General features: G+C 42.7%; 1 protein-coding gene across 1 annotated transcript in view; it reads right to left on the minus strand.

The window, feature by feature from the left end:
• The window catches only part of UBA6 (ubiquitin like modifier activating enzyme 6), a 54,163-nt gene that overhangs the window by 8,633 nt on the left and 26,420 nt on the right, over positions 1–19,110 (minus strand). Inside the window, exons 15-28 of the mRNA XM_069978062.1 lie at positions 17,947–18,014; positions 15,652–15,730; positions 14,955–15,035; positions 13,166–13,243; positions 10,284–10,465; positions 10,069–10,174; positions 9,319–9,408; positions 9,151–9,231; positions 7,709–7,837; positions 5,589–5,640; positions 3,893–3,956; positions 3,498–3,567; positions 2,234–2,305; positions 1,222–1,339 (exon numbers count right to left, since the gene is read on the minus strand). Coding sequence (XP_069834163.1) covers positions 1,222–1,339; positions 2,234–2,305; positions 3,498–3,567; positions 3,893–3,956; positions 5,589–5,640; positions 7,709–7,837; positions 9,151–9,231; positions 9,319–9,408; positions 10,069–10,174; positions 10,284–10,465; positions 13,166–13,243; positions 14,955–15,035; positions 15,652–15,730; positions 17,947–18,014 — 1,270 coding nt within the window. The remainder of the gene's footprint in view (positions 1–1,221; positions 1,340–2,233; positions 2,306–3,497; positions 3,568–3,892; positions 3,957–5,588; positions 5,641–7,708; positions 7,838–9,150; positions 9,232–9,318; positions 9,409–10,068; positions 10,175–10,283; positions 10,466–13,165; positions 13,244–14,954; positions 15,036–15,651; positions 15,731–17,946; positions 18,015–19,110) is intronic.

Below are 19,110 nucleotides of genomic sequence, written 5' to 3' on the forward strand. Positions count from 1 at the left end.
CCCTAATGGAGCCAACTAGTCATATTTGATCGACAGCTTAGAAGAGATGGGCACTGCCGCACCCCTCCCCCCCCTGCTGAAATCTTGGGATCACAGTAGAACAGTAACTTTTGATGAGGCTCACAGCAAATTACAGTAACACTTTAATAAGGAACATCGAGAGATTCTTGACAAACTGAGGGAATCAATGGGTAGAAACAGACCTTACATGCCAGCAGTTTGTGTGTAAGGGCCAGTACACATTGAGCAAATTCGGCAGAATTCCGCGGCGGAGCTCTCCATCGGGGAATCCAGTCTGCCTCAGTGCCAAACAGTGTGTCTATGGGAGGGCTCAGAACACGGAATTCCGCAAAATTTGTTTAGTGTGAACTGGCCCTTATAGTGAGCTTGTGGTCCAGATTTAGAAAGATTGTCAGATTTTCAAAATGACTACACATTAGGGTTTCAGTTTCTCATCCCGCTGGATTTATTGTATGTCTGATTGCCCTTTGTATACTTTTTACTGCTATTTTGCACGTGCCTCTTTGTGATTGTGCATCATTCTGCATCAAACATGTCACTAATGTGACTAATGTCTAACACAGTGCTCTCTGCTGCCACCTCTGTCCAGAGCAGCAGAAAATGCCCATAGAATACCTTTCCTGTTTCGAACAGTCACAGACAGAGGTGGCAGCAGAGAGCACTGTTTCAGACTGGAAAGAATACATCACCAAGACATACAGCAGCAGATAAGTACTGGAAGACTTGAGACTTTAAATAAAAGTAAAGTACAAATCTATATAACTTTTTGACACCAGTTGATTTGAAATGTTCTTTTTTGCAGGAGTTCCCCTTTAAAGGGGTTATCCAGCGCTACAAAATTATGGCCACTTTAATCCAGAGATAACACCGCTCTTGTGCCCAGTTTGGGTGGTGTTTTGTAACTCAGTTCCATTTAAGTGAATGGAGCTTAACTGCAAACCACACCTGAACTAGAGACAAGAGTTGTGCTGTCTCTGTAAGAAAGTGGCCATGTTTTTGTAGCCGGATAACCCCTTTAACTGCTTTGCTGGTCTCAAAATCAAGAAAACCCAACAAGTGCTTGATAAATCTGTCCAGAAAATTCAGAAGAAAATAAAAAATAAGGGAAAATCCCTATAAAACATGTTAACTTTCTGTTTAAGAAATCTGGGTCTGTGAATTTACTACATCTGTATTTCTCCTTGAAATTGCACAACTCACCTTGTGAGGTTTGGCCCTCTGCAATGACTCTTTCTAACTGTACAACCGCCAGCCTCTCATCTTCACTGCTCACTGGGATTTGATCGGGCTTCTTTGCATTTTCATCTGTTTCTACTATCTATGGGGGGGGGAGGGGGGGTGATTACACATTGGAAAAACAAACAAACAAGATTTCCAAAATTTTGGGGGGGGAAAAAATTGTAAAAAAAAAAAAAATGTAAAAGATTTGTTTTCTCTTAGCTCTATTGTCTGTTGCTTTCATTTCTGTTATGTTTAAGAAAACATAGGTTCATGAAATGAGTACCCCTCCAAGTGTGCGCAGTGTGAACCTAGTCTTAAACAAACTTCTGACATGTCATAGGTATCTCCCCTAATAATACTAGGAAAAAGAAGTGCTTTGTAAAGCATTAAAGGGGTATACCGCTCAAACATAACTTTTCATATGCTGCTGCCCATGGTGAGACTAACAATTCATTCCATACTTGTTACTATCTATTCAGTCTCCTTCTCCTAGTTCTGAGCTGCTGATTTCTGTTGAAGGCACAAAGAAATGTGTGTGAGCTTTTCTCTCAGTCTCCCCCTCTTCCTCCTCCCTCCTGAGACGGCTGATGTAAACAAGTCCCTATCTGCAACTTTGTAATGCCCAGAGGATTAACCACAGATTATCAGCAACTTGACCTCAGATTAACCCTCCCATTATTACAAAGAAGCTACAAAGTTGCAGATAAAGTCCTCCAGGGACTTGTTTGCATTAGCTGTCTCAGGGGGGAGGGAGGGAGGTCGGAAGAAAAGATGGAGACGGAGAGAAAAGCTCACACACAGATTTATGCGTCTTCAGTAAAAAGGAGCAGCTCAGAACTGGGGTAAGGAGACTGAATAGATAATAACAAGTATGAAATGAATTGTTAGTTTCACCCTGGGCAGCAATTTATGAAAAGTTATGTTTGAGTGGAATACCCCTTTTTAACTCCCAAAACTTTCATCAGTTTTCCCTTCTAGTATTTAGATGTACCTTGTTTGATGGTGTAAATTCCTTGATCTTCACTCCTGATATGATTTTCTTTATCACGTCCAGTGACAAGTCCTGAAAGCATAAACCACAAAGCATAATCTCATCACTACTATGAAGCAGACTTGCAGCAAAGAAAATTTTTCCCATGATATTGTCCAGTTGTTTTTTTTCTTATAATAATGGTTCAGTTTCTGAGTAGGTCTATAAGATATTTTCTCTTCTAAACAATGTAATTTAAGTGCACGAAGACTGAAATAGCAGAAAGACTCAGCACTTGGAAAGGTTGCTCCACCCAGGTTTATTCAGCGTGTCTTGTTTTAACCCCATTTATATGAATGTGAGGGGTTTATGGGCATGCTGTGTGAACTATGCAGATGTCATTCCTAAGAGAGGAGGCTGAGCTGTGAGCATCATTTATTGTGAGCATCCTGTGCTATCTATATACTAGTTATAAGAATACATCTATTATACGGCAACTGAAACCAGTTTTCTGATTATTCGATAAAACGTAACTTTTAACAATTATTTATTTAGAAAAGTTATATTTAAACAAGGGAAATAAACATGATTAAACGGGTTTCAAATCCACTGATGGCAGAAAGTTATACAAATTACTTCCATTTAAAAATCTCCAGACTTCCAGTACTTATCAGCTGCTGTATGTCCTCCAGGAAATGGTGCATTCTTTTCAGTCTGACACAGTGCTCTCTGCTGCAACCTCTGTCCATGTCAGGAACTTTTCAGAGCAGCAGCAAATCCTTATAGAAAACCTCTCCTGCTCTGGACAGTTCATGACACGGACAGAGGTGGCAGCAGAGAGCACTGTGTCAGACTGAAAAGAATGCACCACTTACTGGAGGACATACAGCAGCTGATAAGTACTGGAAGGCCTACTATTATTTTTCTACAGAGTACTCCTTTAAGCTATCCTGTTTTACTTAGGTGGTCTATACATAACAGAAATATTCAAAGCGGTTTTAGTTCTCATGTGGTCTGAGATCAGACTAAATGAATGTGATATTTTCACGTGTAGATGTCATATAAGAACATCAATACCACTAATACTAAAATGCAGTTTAATTGATAACTGGAAAGTATTCCTATACTAATCATTACAGATTAACATTTCTCCATAAAGCATGGCCACTACAACAGCTCTTACACACAACACAATCAACCAATTTACTATAAACTCGACAACTCTGTTTAAACCCCCATTGAGAATGAATATCACAAGCACATGCTGGTGCTTACAGTACTTTACCTCTTCAGTGACCCTGATGCTGTAAACTTCTGCATAGAGTTTGGCTGCACTGAGTATAAAGCTGAAATGCCTAGGTAAATGATAAAACACTATAAGGACAGCATACTTATATTGCAGCTAAAATCATAAAAAGTTGTAGAGTTATAGCTATAGACTGCTGAGCCAATGCCATGACTGATCAGTGTACAGTTCTATCAGTATGTATACAAATAACATATACTGCTCAGATAGGGTAATGGATGAGTAATGTACATACAGAGGTAACAGCAGTATCTGAAAGATCACAGTATTGTAACAATGTAGAGGGCTCAATGTGTACTTTTGAGTCCAATGCACGTAGTATACGAAACTCTTCCATTACTCAATGCCAACTTACAAATTAGAAATGTACTTACAATGGATCCTCTATATCAAATTCTATTGGGGTAGGTGGTCGTTTTGGAGACTGCCAAAATAAGCCTAAAAAGGTAAAAAAAAAAAAAAGAAAAACACAAAACATTAACATAACTAATACATCGATAAAAGTAGTTATCTCTTAGGGTGTTATTACACGGGCCGATGGGGGCCCGATAAGAACAGTAAACGAGCGCCAATCTGCTAGATTGGCGCTGGTTTACTGGGCCTATTACATGGCCTGATAATCGTTTAACAAGGGCTGCATGGACATCGTTACCGATGTCCTTGCTAAACTGGCATACATTACCTATCCCGCATCCAGGGCTCCTCTTGCGGTCCGCTTCTACCCAGGTCCCGCATGCTGCAGCGGTCCCGGCCTGTGATTGGCTGAGCGGCCTGTTAGCTAAGACAGGCCGCTCTGAAGCTGTAGCGCGCGGGACCCGGGGAGAAGAGGAGCAGGAGGAGCCCTGGACCATGGATACGTAATGTATTTATTTTGCAAATCATCAGCTGCCAGCCGCGCACCGCTATTACACACGACAATTATAGGTCAGAACCTATATCAACGATCCGCCGATGGCAACGATCATCGGCTGATCGTTGTGTTTATTACACGGAATGATAATCGGCCGAATAGGGCCAATTCGTCCGATTATCGTTCCGTGTAATAGTACCCTTAGGCAGTAGGAGCCATTATCTTTAGCAAAGGTTTTGCTTAGGACCCATTCATGTCATCTTATGTGACCAGTGGAATAGGAGCCAGACGGCACTCTGTGTGGAGGTGGTGGGAGTAAATCCAAGTAAATAGAAGAGAGGTATCCCGGCACTCACCAAAGGCGTTAACGCTTGTTTGTAGTGTCACATCAAGCAGGTACAGGTAAAGAGGAGGTGTTACTGCCTATGTCCTTCATCAGATCATGGAGCTGATGAAGGCCATAGGCGGAAACGCGTCCTCTTTACCTGTACCTGCTGAATGTGACACTAAAAAACAAGTGTTACCGAACTTTAGCGAGTGCCGGGATACCTTTCTACTATCTTATATAAATAAACAGATACAAGGCTGAAGATGAATAGTAATTAGAAGGGGGGGGTTGGCCAGGGTGCATCGGATCCCAGTGCACCAAACCACTTCATTAGCATATGAAATAAACTACAAAGTACACAAAAACGGTGCTGAGGATCAAGGTGAAAAACATACCTTCATCCTTAGCACCCTGTGTGCTATAGGGACATATCAGCAGGGTAGATGCTCCCTTTAAAGGGAACCAATCAGCGCTATTGTGCTTAATGGTTCCCAGCTGCACAGTATAGATCTACTGTGCAGCTCCCCGAGGCCACAGACGCATCTGCAGCAGTAGCTTCACATCGGTGAAAAAGGAGTTTTATTCCGGCACCATTTTAATCTAATGCTATTGAAATAAATCTAATCGTAGCCGGATATAATGTGCAGTCTGCAATCAGAATGTCTTCATTCCCCGATAATTTACAAGCTTGGTTTACATCTACTCTAGTATCAGTAGCTGCAAAGCATAATATTACAGGCAGCATTACATCTTCGGGCAGCCTCATATTCCATCAATGGAAACTAGCATGATTTAGTAGGAATATAGAAAGTCTTTGGTTTTAGTATTTTACAAATGGAAAAAATAGACAAGTAAAACATACTTCAATGTTTTAATATTATCAGGTACTTACTGCCATCTTTTAACCGAGTGTCAAGAGGGAATGAGTGCAGTAACTGCTGAGCCTAGGATTAAATATATAGTGACTAATCAATATGACTTGGTCTAACATACAGTGAAAAAGTAAGGTGTTTTCATTTAAAGTGAACCGATCATTATCACCTATTCAAATAAGACAATAAGTCTCCTACAAACGAAAAAGATCAGCAGCATCTTCTAAGACTGTAAAAAACCTCAAGAATGCTGAAGATGCACATACAAATGCAGCAATGTATATAATTACAGGTGATTACAGCTTATTGAGCCTATTAAAAGAGAATCTGTCACTAGGTTTGTGCTACCTTAAATGTGCTACCTTAAATGAAGACAGCATGAACTAGTGACAGAAATGCTGAATGTATTACTGACATCATTCTGTTCAGCCGTTCTCCTGATATGCAGGAGAATAGGATTTGTGCTGTCTTCCTCTCTCCGCCTGCTGATTGACAGCTGTCAGCCTATACAAAGTGTAGTATACATAGACGACTGCCAATAAGCAGCCGATGGGCAGAGGGAGCTGGTTCTCATGAATATTGACGACTACTGAGCACATGAACATAATGGAGAGGACAGTCCTCTTTATTCAGGAGGATATCTCCAAATCAGCTGCACAGAACAATGTAAGTTATACATCATACTGTTCAGCCTCTCTTTCACCAGTTTATGTTATCCTTAGATAGGACAGCATAAACCTACTATTCTTAAAGGATTATAGACAATGTTTTTTTTTAATCAGATGGTTTTTATTAAACTTTTTTTTTTTTATACAAAAAAACAGTGCTCTTTCTTTTTTTATGCACAAAATCCTCCCCCCCCCAAAAAAAAAATAAATAAAAATAAATAACATTCAGAACCCACATATGAACAATTATTATGGTGGTAGCACAAAAGGAGTCCTTTAGAAAACAGCTAATGAATGAACGAACATAACTAAGAGTAACTCTCCCCTAGCATTCTCCAACACTCAAAAAAGGAGAGAATATACAAGACACAGAAAGCAAAGAACAATCAGCATGTGACCATGTGCAAGGCCTGGCAGACAAAAGTCATAGAGGAAGATTCATTTAATAATTACTCTCCGTCGTCCTCTAGAACTAGTCTGCCTAGTAAAAAGTCACATTTTGATCCGATAATAAAATGGCTTGCATTGGGGTAGGCTGAAGCGCCCCAAACCGTATTCCAGGTGCATCAAGCCATGGGCCCCAAATAGTCTCAAATTTTTTAAAAGCTTTTCTTTCATGATATACCCCTTACTCTAGACAAACAGTGGCATTAACTCTAGCAATCAGCTCTGAAATAGTAAGTGCAGTCTCCTCAATCCAATACCTGGCAATTAACTTACGCGCCTGGTACAAGATTCGGCAGATAGCCAATTCAATACCTGTAGGTTCCTCATCCTCAGTTATCAGACGCAGGACACATTTTAAAGGCTCCACCGGCAGTGCCACCCCATAAAGCCTCCGTATCAAGGCTATCACTTCTTTCCAGTAGCCCTCTAGCTCAACGCAACTCCACATCAAATGTATAATGAGTGCCACTCCTGAACCGCATCGCAGACAATTAGATTCAGCACGTAGGCCTATTCTATGTAGGAATTTAGACGTTCTGTATACTTAAATGCACTAAAAACAAACCGATGTGCCTAAGATACAGCCAATTTGGGGGTTAAGGCCAGTATATCCGACCATTGGTCATTAATAATTGGACCCACATCCTCTACCAAATTGTGCCTCCACAGTGTGCCGCAATTGTAGGTATTGGTAAAAAACCGAATGCGGCAGAGCCAAGACCTTTTGGAATTGATTAAATGTTTTAAATGACCCCCCACTAAACAGCTGTGAGAAGGTATGCAATCCCTTATGTTCCCAGAACCCAGCCCCCTCCAAACCTCTCAGATGTGGAAAATCAGGGTTGTGCCATAACGGGGTATATTTAGTATAGGAAGCACAGTTGAAGAAGCTTTTAATCTGGGACCATACATTTTTTAACATAGGCAGAATAACCGGAACATATGGCGGGATTATAGATTATTTATTTATTATTATATAGATTATTTAGCTACATATCTAGAATTTTCTATGAAGTTTTACCTACCTTATGATTGAAATACTTTTCAAACTTAAGCCTTGCCATCTCCACACAATGTGACCAGCACCGCGGTTTCCTGCTTAGCAGTTTAACAACATGGAAGCAGCCTTCTAAGCTCTCACAAGATTTTATTTTCTGAGAAGAAAAAAAAAGAGACAAAATGATAAAATTATTGGACGGACAATCCATCATACAGACCCGACTATGTTCTTCTTATCACAAGGAACCAGGGTTAAAGAGAGCCATCGGAAGAAAAAAAAAAAAAAAAATTTTACTATCATTAGATAGCTTAGGATGCCCATATTACAAAGCTTTTTAGTTTCTAGACATGTAGTCCATTCCTGATATATATGAGTTTACAGCTTGACTGACGGTTCATTTAATAGAAACTATTTGTAATGATGGGAGTGATCAGGAAATGGGAAAAAAAAAAAAAGTGTAATGAGTGCACCCTAAGCTATTTGATAGTCTGATGGTCCGTTCTCGGGAGGTTGGCTACAAGTCTCTTCGAATGTTGGAGCTATTGTTTTTAAAGCGTACCAATTATTTTGTGCTGCTGGCAGGATACACTGTAAACATTCTGCCGTGCCATTGACTACATACACTTACAATGCAGCAATAGCGCTTCTGGAATAATTCTGGCTCTGGTGCGTCTGAACAGACCGGCAGGATTCTTACAGCGTATCCTGCCGGCAGCACAAAAGGTACGCTTTAAAACATTTGATAGGTTGCCAAATGAAGAGACATACACATACTTTCTGTATTGTCTGTATATAGTTAATGGAGGCATGAGGACATGCTGCAGCCAAGGACACCTTTCAGTGGTCAGTGCCGCACACCCAGCTCACTAACACAGTCATGTGACTGACAACCAGGAGCACTATACATACAGAGAGAATGTCCCGTCCTCTATTACTGTATTGTGTCAGGTGCCAGAAGCAGAATACACTTTCAGAGAGTGGACAACATTTTCACTAGTAGGGGGGGGTCAAAAAATTAAGGCCTTTATTTTTTTAAACTATACTATATATATATTATACATATATATATATACTGTAAATATATTCTTAGGCACTATTCATTACAGTAAAGTTGCCTGAAGCGACAGTGCCCATTTAAAAGGGAACCTCCTTGCTGGGGCTGTACACCGCAGTTCCTTGGAGCTACTGGGTAGAGCTCTCCTGGTCTGAGGGGGGCTTTTTTTAAACTATAGGTCCCATTTAATCCCAGCTCCTGGTAAGTAGGCACAGGGATGGGGCCACTACAGCATGTAGGCACGCTGCCTCCGCCCTCCCCTCAGCCACTCATATACTATACACATACACTAATTATTACTAACGTGAATATAAAATTGGCTATTCTTATTATAAGTTGGAACAAGTGGATATATTAAATCTCTTTGTGGAATATTAATTGACTGACAAAGACACAGAGAACAACATACATACCTGTAAAACGTCCTGTACAGTTGAATGCGTCTGCCAAAATTTGTTGTATACAGATGGCTTATGGGTAAAAGAGCTCTCAAACTGGATGTGCATAAAAATAAAGTGAATAGATGAGAACGAGAGGGACAGATATTATTATATAAATGGCAAATACTAGTTATCCGCTACCTTATCTCTGGCCCATTGGATGGTATGTTCAATGGTTGCTGGAAATGACTTTAAAGTGCAAAACGGGATTTCTTCATCTGGAGGATCTCGCTACATCAAAACAAAAGAATGATGGTAAATTATTAAAGGGGTACTCCATCAAAAAAAAAAACACATAATAATATTATTTATATATATATATATATATATATATATATATATATATATATATATATATATTTTTTTTTTTTATAATAATAATAAGCTTTCAAATTTACCGGTGCCAGAGATTTGTAAAATTACTTCTATTAAAAAAATCTTCCAGTACTTATCAGCTGCTGTAAGTCTTGCAGGAAGTGGTGTATTCTTTCCAGCCTGGAGAGCAGTAGAGGTATCCTAGAGGGATTCGATACTGCTCTGGACAGTTCCTGAAATGGACAGAGGCGGCAGCAGAGAGCACTATGCGAGACTGAATAGAATACATCACCTTCTGCAGGACATACAGCAGCTGATAAGTACTGGAATAATGGAGATTTTTTAATGGAAGTAAATTAAAAATTTCTGGCACTTTCTGATGCCAGTTGATTTGAAAGAAAACATTTTTCCCCCGCTGGAGTACTCTTTTAAAGCTCTTCCCCTGACTTGTAATAACCACTGTTCCCAGCACAAAACAGCTATGCACATAGTGAGCTTCAAAAGGAACCGGTTGCCTGGATAGATTGGTGGGAAATTTTCTAAGAACTGAATTAATAAACTATACATGGTGCTTACATAACTGTTATAGGACTCCGTTAATCGAGGTACAATGACTTCCGTGTGCCCTTTTGTCCCCATGGTCCCAGAGTCGAGCAGAGGTCGCATGTTGGAGACGGAGCGACTGTAGGATAAAGTGGACAGAGTTGAGCGCACAAAAGCTTAAAAGTCAAATCACAAAGAGGAATCAATGAATCTGTTTCAAACACAGAAACTGCTACACGTACAGCTACCTGTCTACGTATCGTCTGGCTTCCACATTGTCCAGTGCAGTCACGATGATGTCCTGTTTAGTGTAAAAATCATCTGTGTAGATATTCTCCGTTGCAGGACACACCTTATTCAGATGGGGTTCAATTCTCAATTGTGGGTTAATACTTAGGGTTGCAGCAGCAGCGGTACAGCTTTTAGGTTTCTGACAAAACAGAAAAAAAATACGACAGTAAACCAGAAGCTGAACCCCATGATGATGGCCCCATACTGATAATGGGGCTGCAGAGCTGGTCCTTGGGCTTCCAGCCTGGCATTTAACAAGATTAGATTTGACACGCACGACACAAATGCATTTTACATGGGAGTAGGGCTGGGCGATATGGGCAAAAAATAAAATCTCGATTTTTTAAAATTTTTTGACGATTCTCGATTTAAATCTCGTTTTTTTTCCTTTTTTGCTAAATAAACAGAACATTTTCTCCCTGCAGCATCAGATACTATTTTAATATTTTAGACAACAACTGTATTGATTTCCAGTGTAACAGAGGCCCCATATAGTATAGGAAATCATGTTTGTGCCTCCATCTACGTAGGGTGTAGTAGTGGAGGTATAGTGGATAGGGGGTGTAGGAGTGGAGGTATAGTGGATAAGGGGTGTAGTAGTACAGGTATAGATGAGGGGTGACTGGGGTAAAACTGAAGGGGACTGGGGTGACACTAAAGGGGACTGGGGGACACTAAAGGGGACTGGGGTGACACTGGGGGACACTAAAGGAAACTGGGGGACACTAAAGGGGACTGGGGTGACTCTGGGGGACTGGAGGGACAATGGGGGACACTAAAGGGTACTGGGGTGACACTGGGGGACACTAAAGGGGACTGGGGTGACACTAAAGGGGACTGGGGTGACACTGGGGGACACTAAAGGGGACTGGGGTGACACTAAAGGGGACTGGGGTGACACTGGGGGACTGGAGGGACAATGGGGGACTAAGGGGACTGGGGGGACACTGAGGGGACTGGGGGGACACTGAGGGGACTGGGGGGACACTGAGGGGACTGGGGGGACACTGAGGGGACTGGGGGGACACTGAGGGGACTGGGGGGACACTGAGGGGACTGGGGGGACACTGAGGGGACTGGGGGGACACTGAGGGAACACTGAGGGGATTGGGGGGACACTGAGGGAACACTGAGGGGATTGGGGGGGGACACTGAGGGAACAATGAGGGGACTGGGGGGACACACTGAAGGGGACTGGGGGGGACACTGAAGGGGACTGGGGGGGGACACACTGAAGGGGACGGGGGGGACACTGAGGGAACAATGAGGGGACGGGGGGACACTGAAGGGGACTGGGGGGGACACTGAAGGGGACTGGGGGGGGACACTGAAGGGGACTGGGGGGGGGACACTGAAGGGGACTGGGGGGGGACACTGAAGGGGACTGGGGGGGACACTGAAGGGGACTGGGGGGGGGGGACACTGAGGGAACAAGGAGGGGATTGGGGGGACACTGAGGGGACTGGGGGGTGACTGATGCAGCTGGAGGTGATTGGAGCAGGAGGGCACATACATCTCCTCCTCCTCTCACCTCCACACACACGCTCCCCTCCCGGCCAGATATGGAGGTCCCGGGTCTGTGGAGGAGGAGGCCGCAGGGACTACAGTAGGTGGTGATCGCATAGCTGCGGGTCACGGAGCTATACAGCGGGAACGGGGGTCTGCACCGAGCCCCCCGATCCCGCTGTATAGCTCCAGGACGAGCAGCGCCGCGATCACCACCTACTGTAGTCCCTGCGGCCTCCTCCTCCACAGACCCGGGACCTCCATATCTGGCCGGGAGGGGAGTGGGACGCTCAGTGGAAGGGGCGGGGGCAGATCAGCGGCGGCGCTGTCAGTGGCTGGAGGCCGCCGGCACTGCACCGCCCCTCTCCAGCCTGGCCACCCAGCATCTTCTCCCCGCTCACCCACACCGCCCCTCTACGGCTCTCCCGCCGGCCTGCACCGCAACCCCCCTTCTCTCAGCTCCTCCCCGGCACCGCAGCCCGAAATGATTTTTTGTGAAAATCGAATTTACGATTTTCACAAAAAATCAAATCGATTTCAACGTTCTGGACGATTAATCGAATTAATTCGATTAATCGCCCAGCCCTACATGGGAGTAAGTTGCGACGGCATTAACACGTTCCTCTCTCTTCATCCTTGGTAGGATGGTATTAGCCTGATATGCTAGATCGGTGCTCGCTTATACAGCCTATTAAAACAGCTTGATGATCATGCGGCAAGGGCTGTATATACCGTTAGTGATGTCTGTGCAGCCCTTGCTTTATATAGAAAGTAATAAAGTATATACTTACCTTCTCACGCTCCCCGGTGTCCTTCTGCCTGTTCCCCCCAGCCGTAGTTGAAGCCTCTAAACCAGTCTGTGCAGTGACAGGCTGCTCAGCCAATCATTGGTCAAGAAGGGACAGTGCTGCAGACAGTGATTGGCTGAGACATCTGTTATTTCAGAGACTGCTTTAGAAGCTTCAGCAGTGGCTGCAGGGAGTGGGGAACACAGGGAAGAGGCAATAGAACACCGGGGAAGGCCAGACAGGTAAGTATATACTATTCTATTACATGTTGTGGCTGATGATTTTTTTAACTTGCTAACACAACGATGGACCAATGACTGACCCTTCAGCTGATCGTTGTCTTTACTACAGGGAGTGATATCTGCCTGATTATTGCTTAGTGTAATAGGACCCTTACTGATTCTATAAGGGCTTCAGAGGAAAGGAAGTTCTCTCACAGATTTGTCAGGGCTGTGCTGCAGAGAAATTCTCCAATATGGACTAATAGTTGACTTTGAGGCCACCGGCCGCACTTTCTCATGGAGCCATCCTACATAGTAACATACCTGGATGTGGTAAGGCCTAAAGAGAAACTGTCTGTTCAAGTTTGATTTTTCAATTAAGTCAGGGTCTGTAACAGTAATCTGAAAGGAAAGCAGTGATATTCATTAGAGAGACAATGAGACATTCTGCAGAATAGCAACACAACTCAGTGAGGTCAGTAAGCACGGGACAATTCCTTCTCTCCTCTTACAGTAGCTTCAATTTCTATTTCAACAACAAAACAACTGAGGGTAATGTGGGCCTAAACTCAGACACTCTAAGGCCCCCTTCACACGTCCAGGAAATTTACCTTGTTTATTATCAGGGTATCCGGGTAAATTCCCAGACCCATAGGGTTCTATTGGGCACGGATACCCTTCAGGATTTTCCCTGAATGGTGTCTTTGCCAGAATATATAGGACATGTCCTATATTTGTTTCGAATTCTTGATGCATTGCATGGCTGCCCGGGCTAGCACCAGCACCCGTATACAACACTGGCCCTTTACACAAGTTTATAGTGGCGCTGTTATTGACCGGGTTGGGAGCCACTGGTTCCCGTCCCTGCCAATCACTCTTGTTGGCAGAGGCAGCATTATACCTCCGGCCACAAGAGGCCGCTACCTCCCCTGAGCGTTGCAACGTAGCAGCGAGGTCACATGTGAGCATGCAGAGTGAAGAAGAAGCCGGAAGAGGACACCACTGCAGCCTGCAGCAGGTGAGTATGTTTTTTTTTTTTTACTTCTCTGTTTTTACGGAAACACTGATGGTTTCCTGAAAGTGTCACTGTTGTTATAACTTTCAAAATCTAAATCAGCAGTAGATGTGATATAAAGCAAATTTTCAACTTACATTCATTATTTTTTTAAGCTACCATGGAAAACACGGCACTTCCTGTTTTCTGACTTTTTTTTTCTCAAAAAACAGGAAACAGTCAGAAAACAGGAAGTCCTGTGAATCCCAGGCCATCTGAGCTCTCACGGAGAGAAGGCAGTCATGTGATTGATGGACACATTGAGCCGTGACTCTTGTCTGGAATTCATGCGTTTAGTCCCACCCCACCGCCTTATTATCCCCTATCCTCTGGATACAGGATAGTAAAAGGAATACCCCTTTAGATGCTACAACTTAAGAGGTGGGGCCTCTAAGGATTTTCTTCTAGCACATCACAAAGACACCTTATTGAATTAGGATCTGGAGAATTCATCCCAAGACAATTTTTGCTATGTGTCAGAGGTCACTGGTCTGAAACAATGTTTAACATCACACTACCTTCTTGACACAGTGCATCTTGGTGCCATCCACCAGGTAAGTTGTGCACGTGCACCCCACTAGGTCTAATGCTCACATGCTCAATGTAGGCACTTTCATTGAGGGACTGGGTTCAAAATGAGTACTCTGACTGGTCTTGTGCTGAGGTCCATGGGTGTTATATTACAGACCACATTAACTTTTCCAGTAATTCAACTACAATAGATCTTTAGCAGTTGTCCTCCCTTGCAGCACTTTTGGTAGGTACTAACTAATTTGCACTACACAAGATCATCCATTTTGGAGATGTTCTGATCTAGTCTTCTAGCCATCAAAATGAAGCCTCTGCAAAGTTACTCACATTCCAACACTTGCCCATATTCCCCATTTCCAACTTCAAGAATCAACTCTTGGCTCATTGCTTAATATATATATATATATGTATATATATATATATATATATATATATATATATATATATATATATATATATATCCCTCTCAACAGATGCACTTGTACTGAGATGATCCCTGCTATTCAGTGATATGGTTTGTGTACTCACCAAACCTCTCTGTGAGTCAGAGCCAGCACCGAGGAGTGCTAAATTTTTTAGCATTTCGCAGCCAATAGCACCACAGCCAACCTGCAGATAAAGGAGATCAAATAAATTAAAATTCAATACATTAAATGTACTGTGTTTCCCCAAAACAACCATGATGGCGTCATAATTAAAAAAAATACTGTATTTTTTGCTTTATAATGCAATTTGTAGCTTTGTTTATGGTCTGCAGACAGGGTGGTCCGTCAGACCACCATAACTGCTTCCCCCATAGCCGGGGACAGTACTGATTCAGCGCTGTACCTGACTGCTGGGTGATCTGTGCAGCTACTGATAGCTACACAGTCCTCTCCCTTCTCCTGCAGGGCACCTATCAGTGATATTAGTGCGTCGCTTCCAGATTGTTACATGTCAAAGCCCCTGGAACGGACGTGAAGGACCTTTAGTGATGTCACAGTCATGTACATACTATAAGTAGGGAGAATCTGTATTAAAATTGTGTGTCTGTGTGTATGTTGCAAAGCTGTTTGTGTATGACGATGTAGCAGATCTACGTATGCCTGTGCCTGTATTTATATATGCATGTAGCAGAGCTGTTTGTGTATAGTGATGCAGCAGAGGTGTGTGTGTTAGTACATTGGTAGAGCAGTACTGTGTGTGCATTAGTAAATTAAATAGCCATAGTAGACCGTCTACTTACCAAAAAAATATTTAAACAGTGAATCTTTCTGCAAAGAGTATCTCCAATACATGCTCGGAGGGCATCATATCGATCGCCTCTGCATAGGTAGAAAAACAAGAGTACAAATAAATATAACAATGAACTGAGACATGAAGAAATTTAGAAATTTGACTCCTTTCTAGTCACCTTTTATTGTTGTAACAAAGTCTGTAATTACCTGGGGATTTCACAACCTAGGGCTCAGTGTAAAATGGGTTTGGATAATACAATGCTACGCTGGTATCGTTTGGCAGTAAAGGCCCTTTTCCATGAGATGATTATCCTTCCTAGGAACGTTGATTTACCTAATGATCGACCCTTGTAAAAGGACCAGCAATGCCGCCTGTCACATTATTTAATACTCAGTGCGGCCGATAATAATGCACTTGGCCACATGATTAATCGTGCCTTGGGAAGGCACTGCAAGTGAGCGTTTTTCTCTCCGATATGAGGCCATGTGAATGGACCCTAAAAGGCTTTATAAACATCATCCTCAACCAAAAAATTATCCAGGCATAGAAAACCAGGGACGCTTTCATACAGAAACAGCACCTTTCCTGTCCTCAGTTGGTTGTGGTTTTGCAGCTCAGTTTCAGAGAGCTTAACTGTAATACCACACATAACCTACAGACAGGCTTTTTGCAAAAAAGTAGCTGTGTTTTTTCCCAACTCTTTTAATCCCTTAACGACCACGGGTGCACATTTACTCCCCTGTAGGCTGGGTTTTCTGCAAATGGGCGTAAATGTAGGCCCTGCTGGGGTATAACACTATCAAGTGAGTTCAGGAGCTTCATAGAGAGTGGGGACTACAGGGGACCTCATGGTCAATGACGGGCCGCCACAATCGCGTATCCGCTCGTCATTAACCCACGCCCGGCATTTAAAGGACAACTCCGGCGAAAATTAAAGTAACGTATTGCCCTTCAAAAGTTATACAAATCCCCAATACACACCTATTACGGGAAATGCTTATAAAGTGCTTTTTTCCCTGCACTTACTACTGCATCAAGGCTTCACTTCCTGGATAAAATGGTGATGTGACGACCCGACTCCCAAAGCTGTGCGGGCTGTGGCTGCTGGAGAGGATAATGGCAGAGGGATGCTCAGTGCCCCTCCAGTGTCCTGTGTCCCTCAGTGTCCCTCTGCCATCATCCTCTTCAGCAGCCACAGCCCGCACAGCTCTGGGAGTCGGGTCTTGACATCACCATGTTATCCAGGAAGTGAGGCCTTAATGCAGTAGTGAGTGCAGGGAAAAAGCACTTTATAAGCATTTCCCATAATAAGTGTATATTGGTGATTTATATAACTTTTGGGGGGGTAATACAATACTGTAATAAAAGTTTTCGCCTGAGTTCTCCTTTAAGTGTAAGTGACATGGGCGGCTCTTGTGACTTACAAATTGGTATCCTCGCAGCATGATTGCGGGGTCCTGAATGGTTTCCCTGACTGCCAGAGGTATACTGCTTACCTCTGTGCAGTCAGATCCCAATGTTAGGCTCTGTGAGAAGATCACAGATAACATTGATAAAAGCTATGCAATGACATAGCATTGACAAGTATATGCAATCTAATGATTGCATTTAGAGGGCTTGAAAAGTATAAAAAAAAAAAAGTTAAAAAATATATCAAAAACCCTCCCCCCAAAAAAGTCTAAAGCACCCCCTTTCCCATTTAAAAAAAAAAAAAAACTTTTCATTCCTCACAGATTCTTTGCAAAATGAAAGGTGGAATCTGATTGGTTGCTGGGGGCAACTGCGCCAATTCTACTTCTAAAAAAAATCTCCCCCCGATATATATTGTAGTGTGTGTAATTGCCCAATTTATTAAAATAAAACAATATTGTTTCTGCACAGAGAACAATATAAACAAAAAGCAGTAAAAACGGCTAGATTGTAGATTTTTTATTACTCATTAGGAAAAGAACATAAAGTGCATTACGTAAGCACAGAAATCCCCCAAAATTTGCAGAATAGTTTTTTTTTTTTTTGCTATTTCACCACATAAATATTATTTTGGGGGTTCCATTATAGATTGAAAGGCGCCAATACAAAGTACACTTGTTTCTGGAAAAAAACCAAGCCCTTACATGGCCCTGTAGATAGAGGGGAAAAAAAGCGCTATAGCTCTTAGAAGGCAAGGAGGGAAAAACGAAAACGCAAAAATGAAAATTGTCGCCTGGACATTTAGGTCATTTTAGGCCCTGACCTTAAGGGGTTAATACAGAGCACTATGGCATAAACATTTCCACTGCAATCACACAAAAGGATTTCATACCTAGGAAGGAACTCTTCTTGACTAGTCTTTTCCAAATGAGTCACAACCTCCATAACATCCAAAAATAGCTGAGAAAAAAAACAAAAAACTGTGTAAAAATGTGACATTTAAGGCAAACATAAGTTGTAGTAATACCACTAAGGGCCCTATTACATCAAACGATTATTGTCCGTACTTGGCTGGTAATCGTTTAGTGTAATAGGCCATGCTGAAAGGCAACGATCTGCCGACATGCACAAGATTGTTGTCTTTCAGCTTAAAAAAAAAAAAAAAACAATCCAAGGGCCGCGATGGTCTGCTGCTTGTCCAGGTAATATGAGTGGCGACAGCAGAAGCTCTCTATGGGCCACCCAGATTATCTAAAGATTGTCTGGAAAGGCCCTCCCGCTGCTACCGGCAAACTAACCCCCCCCCCCAACCCCAGCAGGGCGGATTCAATGTCTGTGTGTGTAATAGCAATAGTGTTTGCTCCTAAATATCAGGATATTTAATATGGCCCTAAGTGGTAAACCTGCTAGGATTACCCAAATAAGTGGGTTTGGCTGCCTACATTAAACTTAGGACACTAACTGTCAGTCTGCACTGTTGTAACAACCGTTTAATTTTTTTCTTGCAGAAATCAATGGTCCAAGTAATTCTAAGAAACCCTGTGATAGAGGTTTTCTGTAGTCATAAAGTAGTTTTCCTGCTTCCCCCTTACCAGGCAAAGACATATACATTACAGAGAAGCAAAGTGAAAATGGGATTGTTGAGACCATTATAACCTATGGAGAGGGGAGGGGCCGAGAGGGATGAGTGAGCAGGACGAGCAGACAAGCAGCCCATGCAGGTTGAAGATTGTCCGGGTACAGAAAATGCTGGATTCACAAGTCACAAAGCTCAGTGCTGGTCTAGGAACTTACTGAGATAAGATCTCAGGATGTTGTGCTGCGCTGGGACCTATACACAAGTTGTTTGTCTACTCTGCCTGCTCCCTTCCCCCTCCATAGACCATAATGGAGACAGAGAATGTGTGTGTGGGGTGCTGAAAAACCACAGAAGGAAACTCTTTTGCTTAATAAAACCTATTGCAGAGTTTCTTAAAATCGATTGTACAACTGACTTCTACAAAAAAAATTTGAATGACAATTTAAGTATTGAGAAGGTAAATTTGTCAAGAATAAC

This window comes from Dendropsophus ebraccatus, chromosome 7 (genome assembly GCF_027789765.1).
Source record: "Dendropsophus ebraccatus isolate aDenEbr1 chromosome 7, aDenEbr1.pat, whole genome shotgun sequence".
In the NCBI taxonomy this organism is placed as follows: Eukaryota; Metazoa; Chordata; class Amphibia; order Anura; family Hylidae; genus Dendropsophus; species Dendropsophus ebraccatus.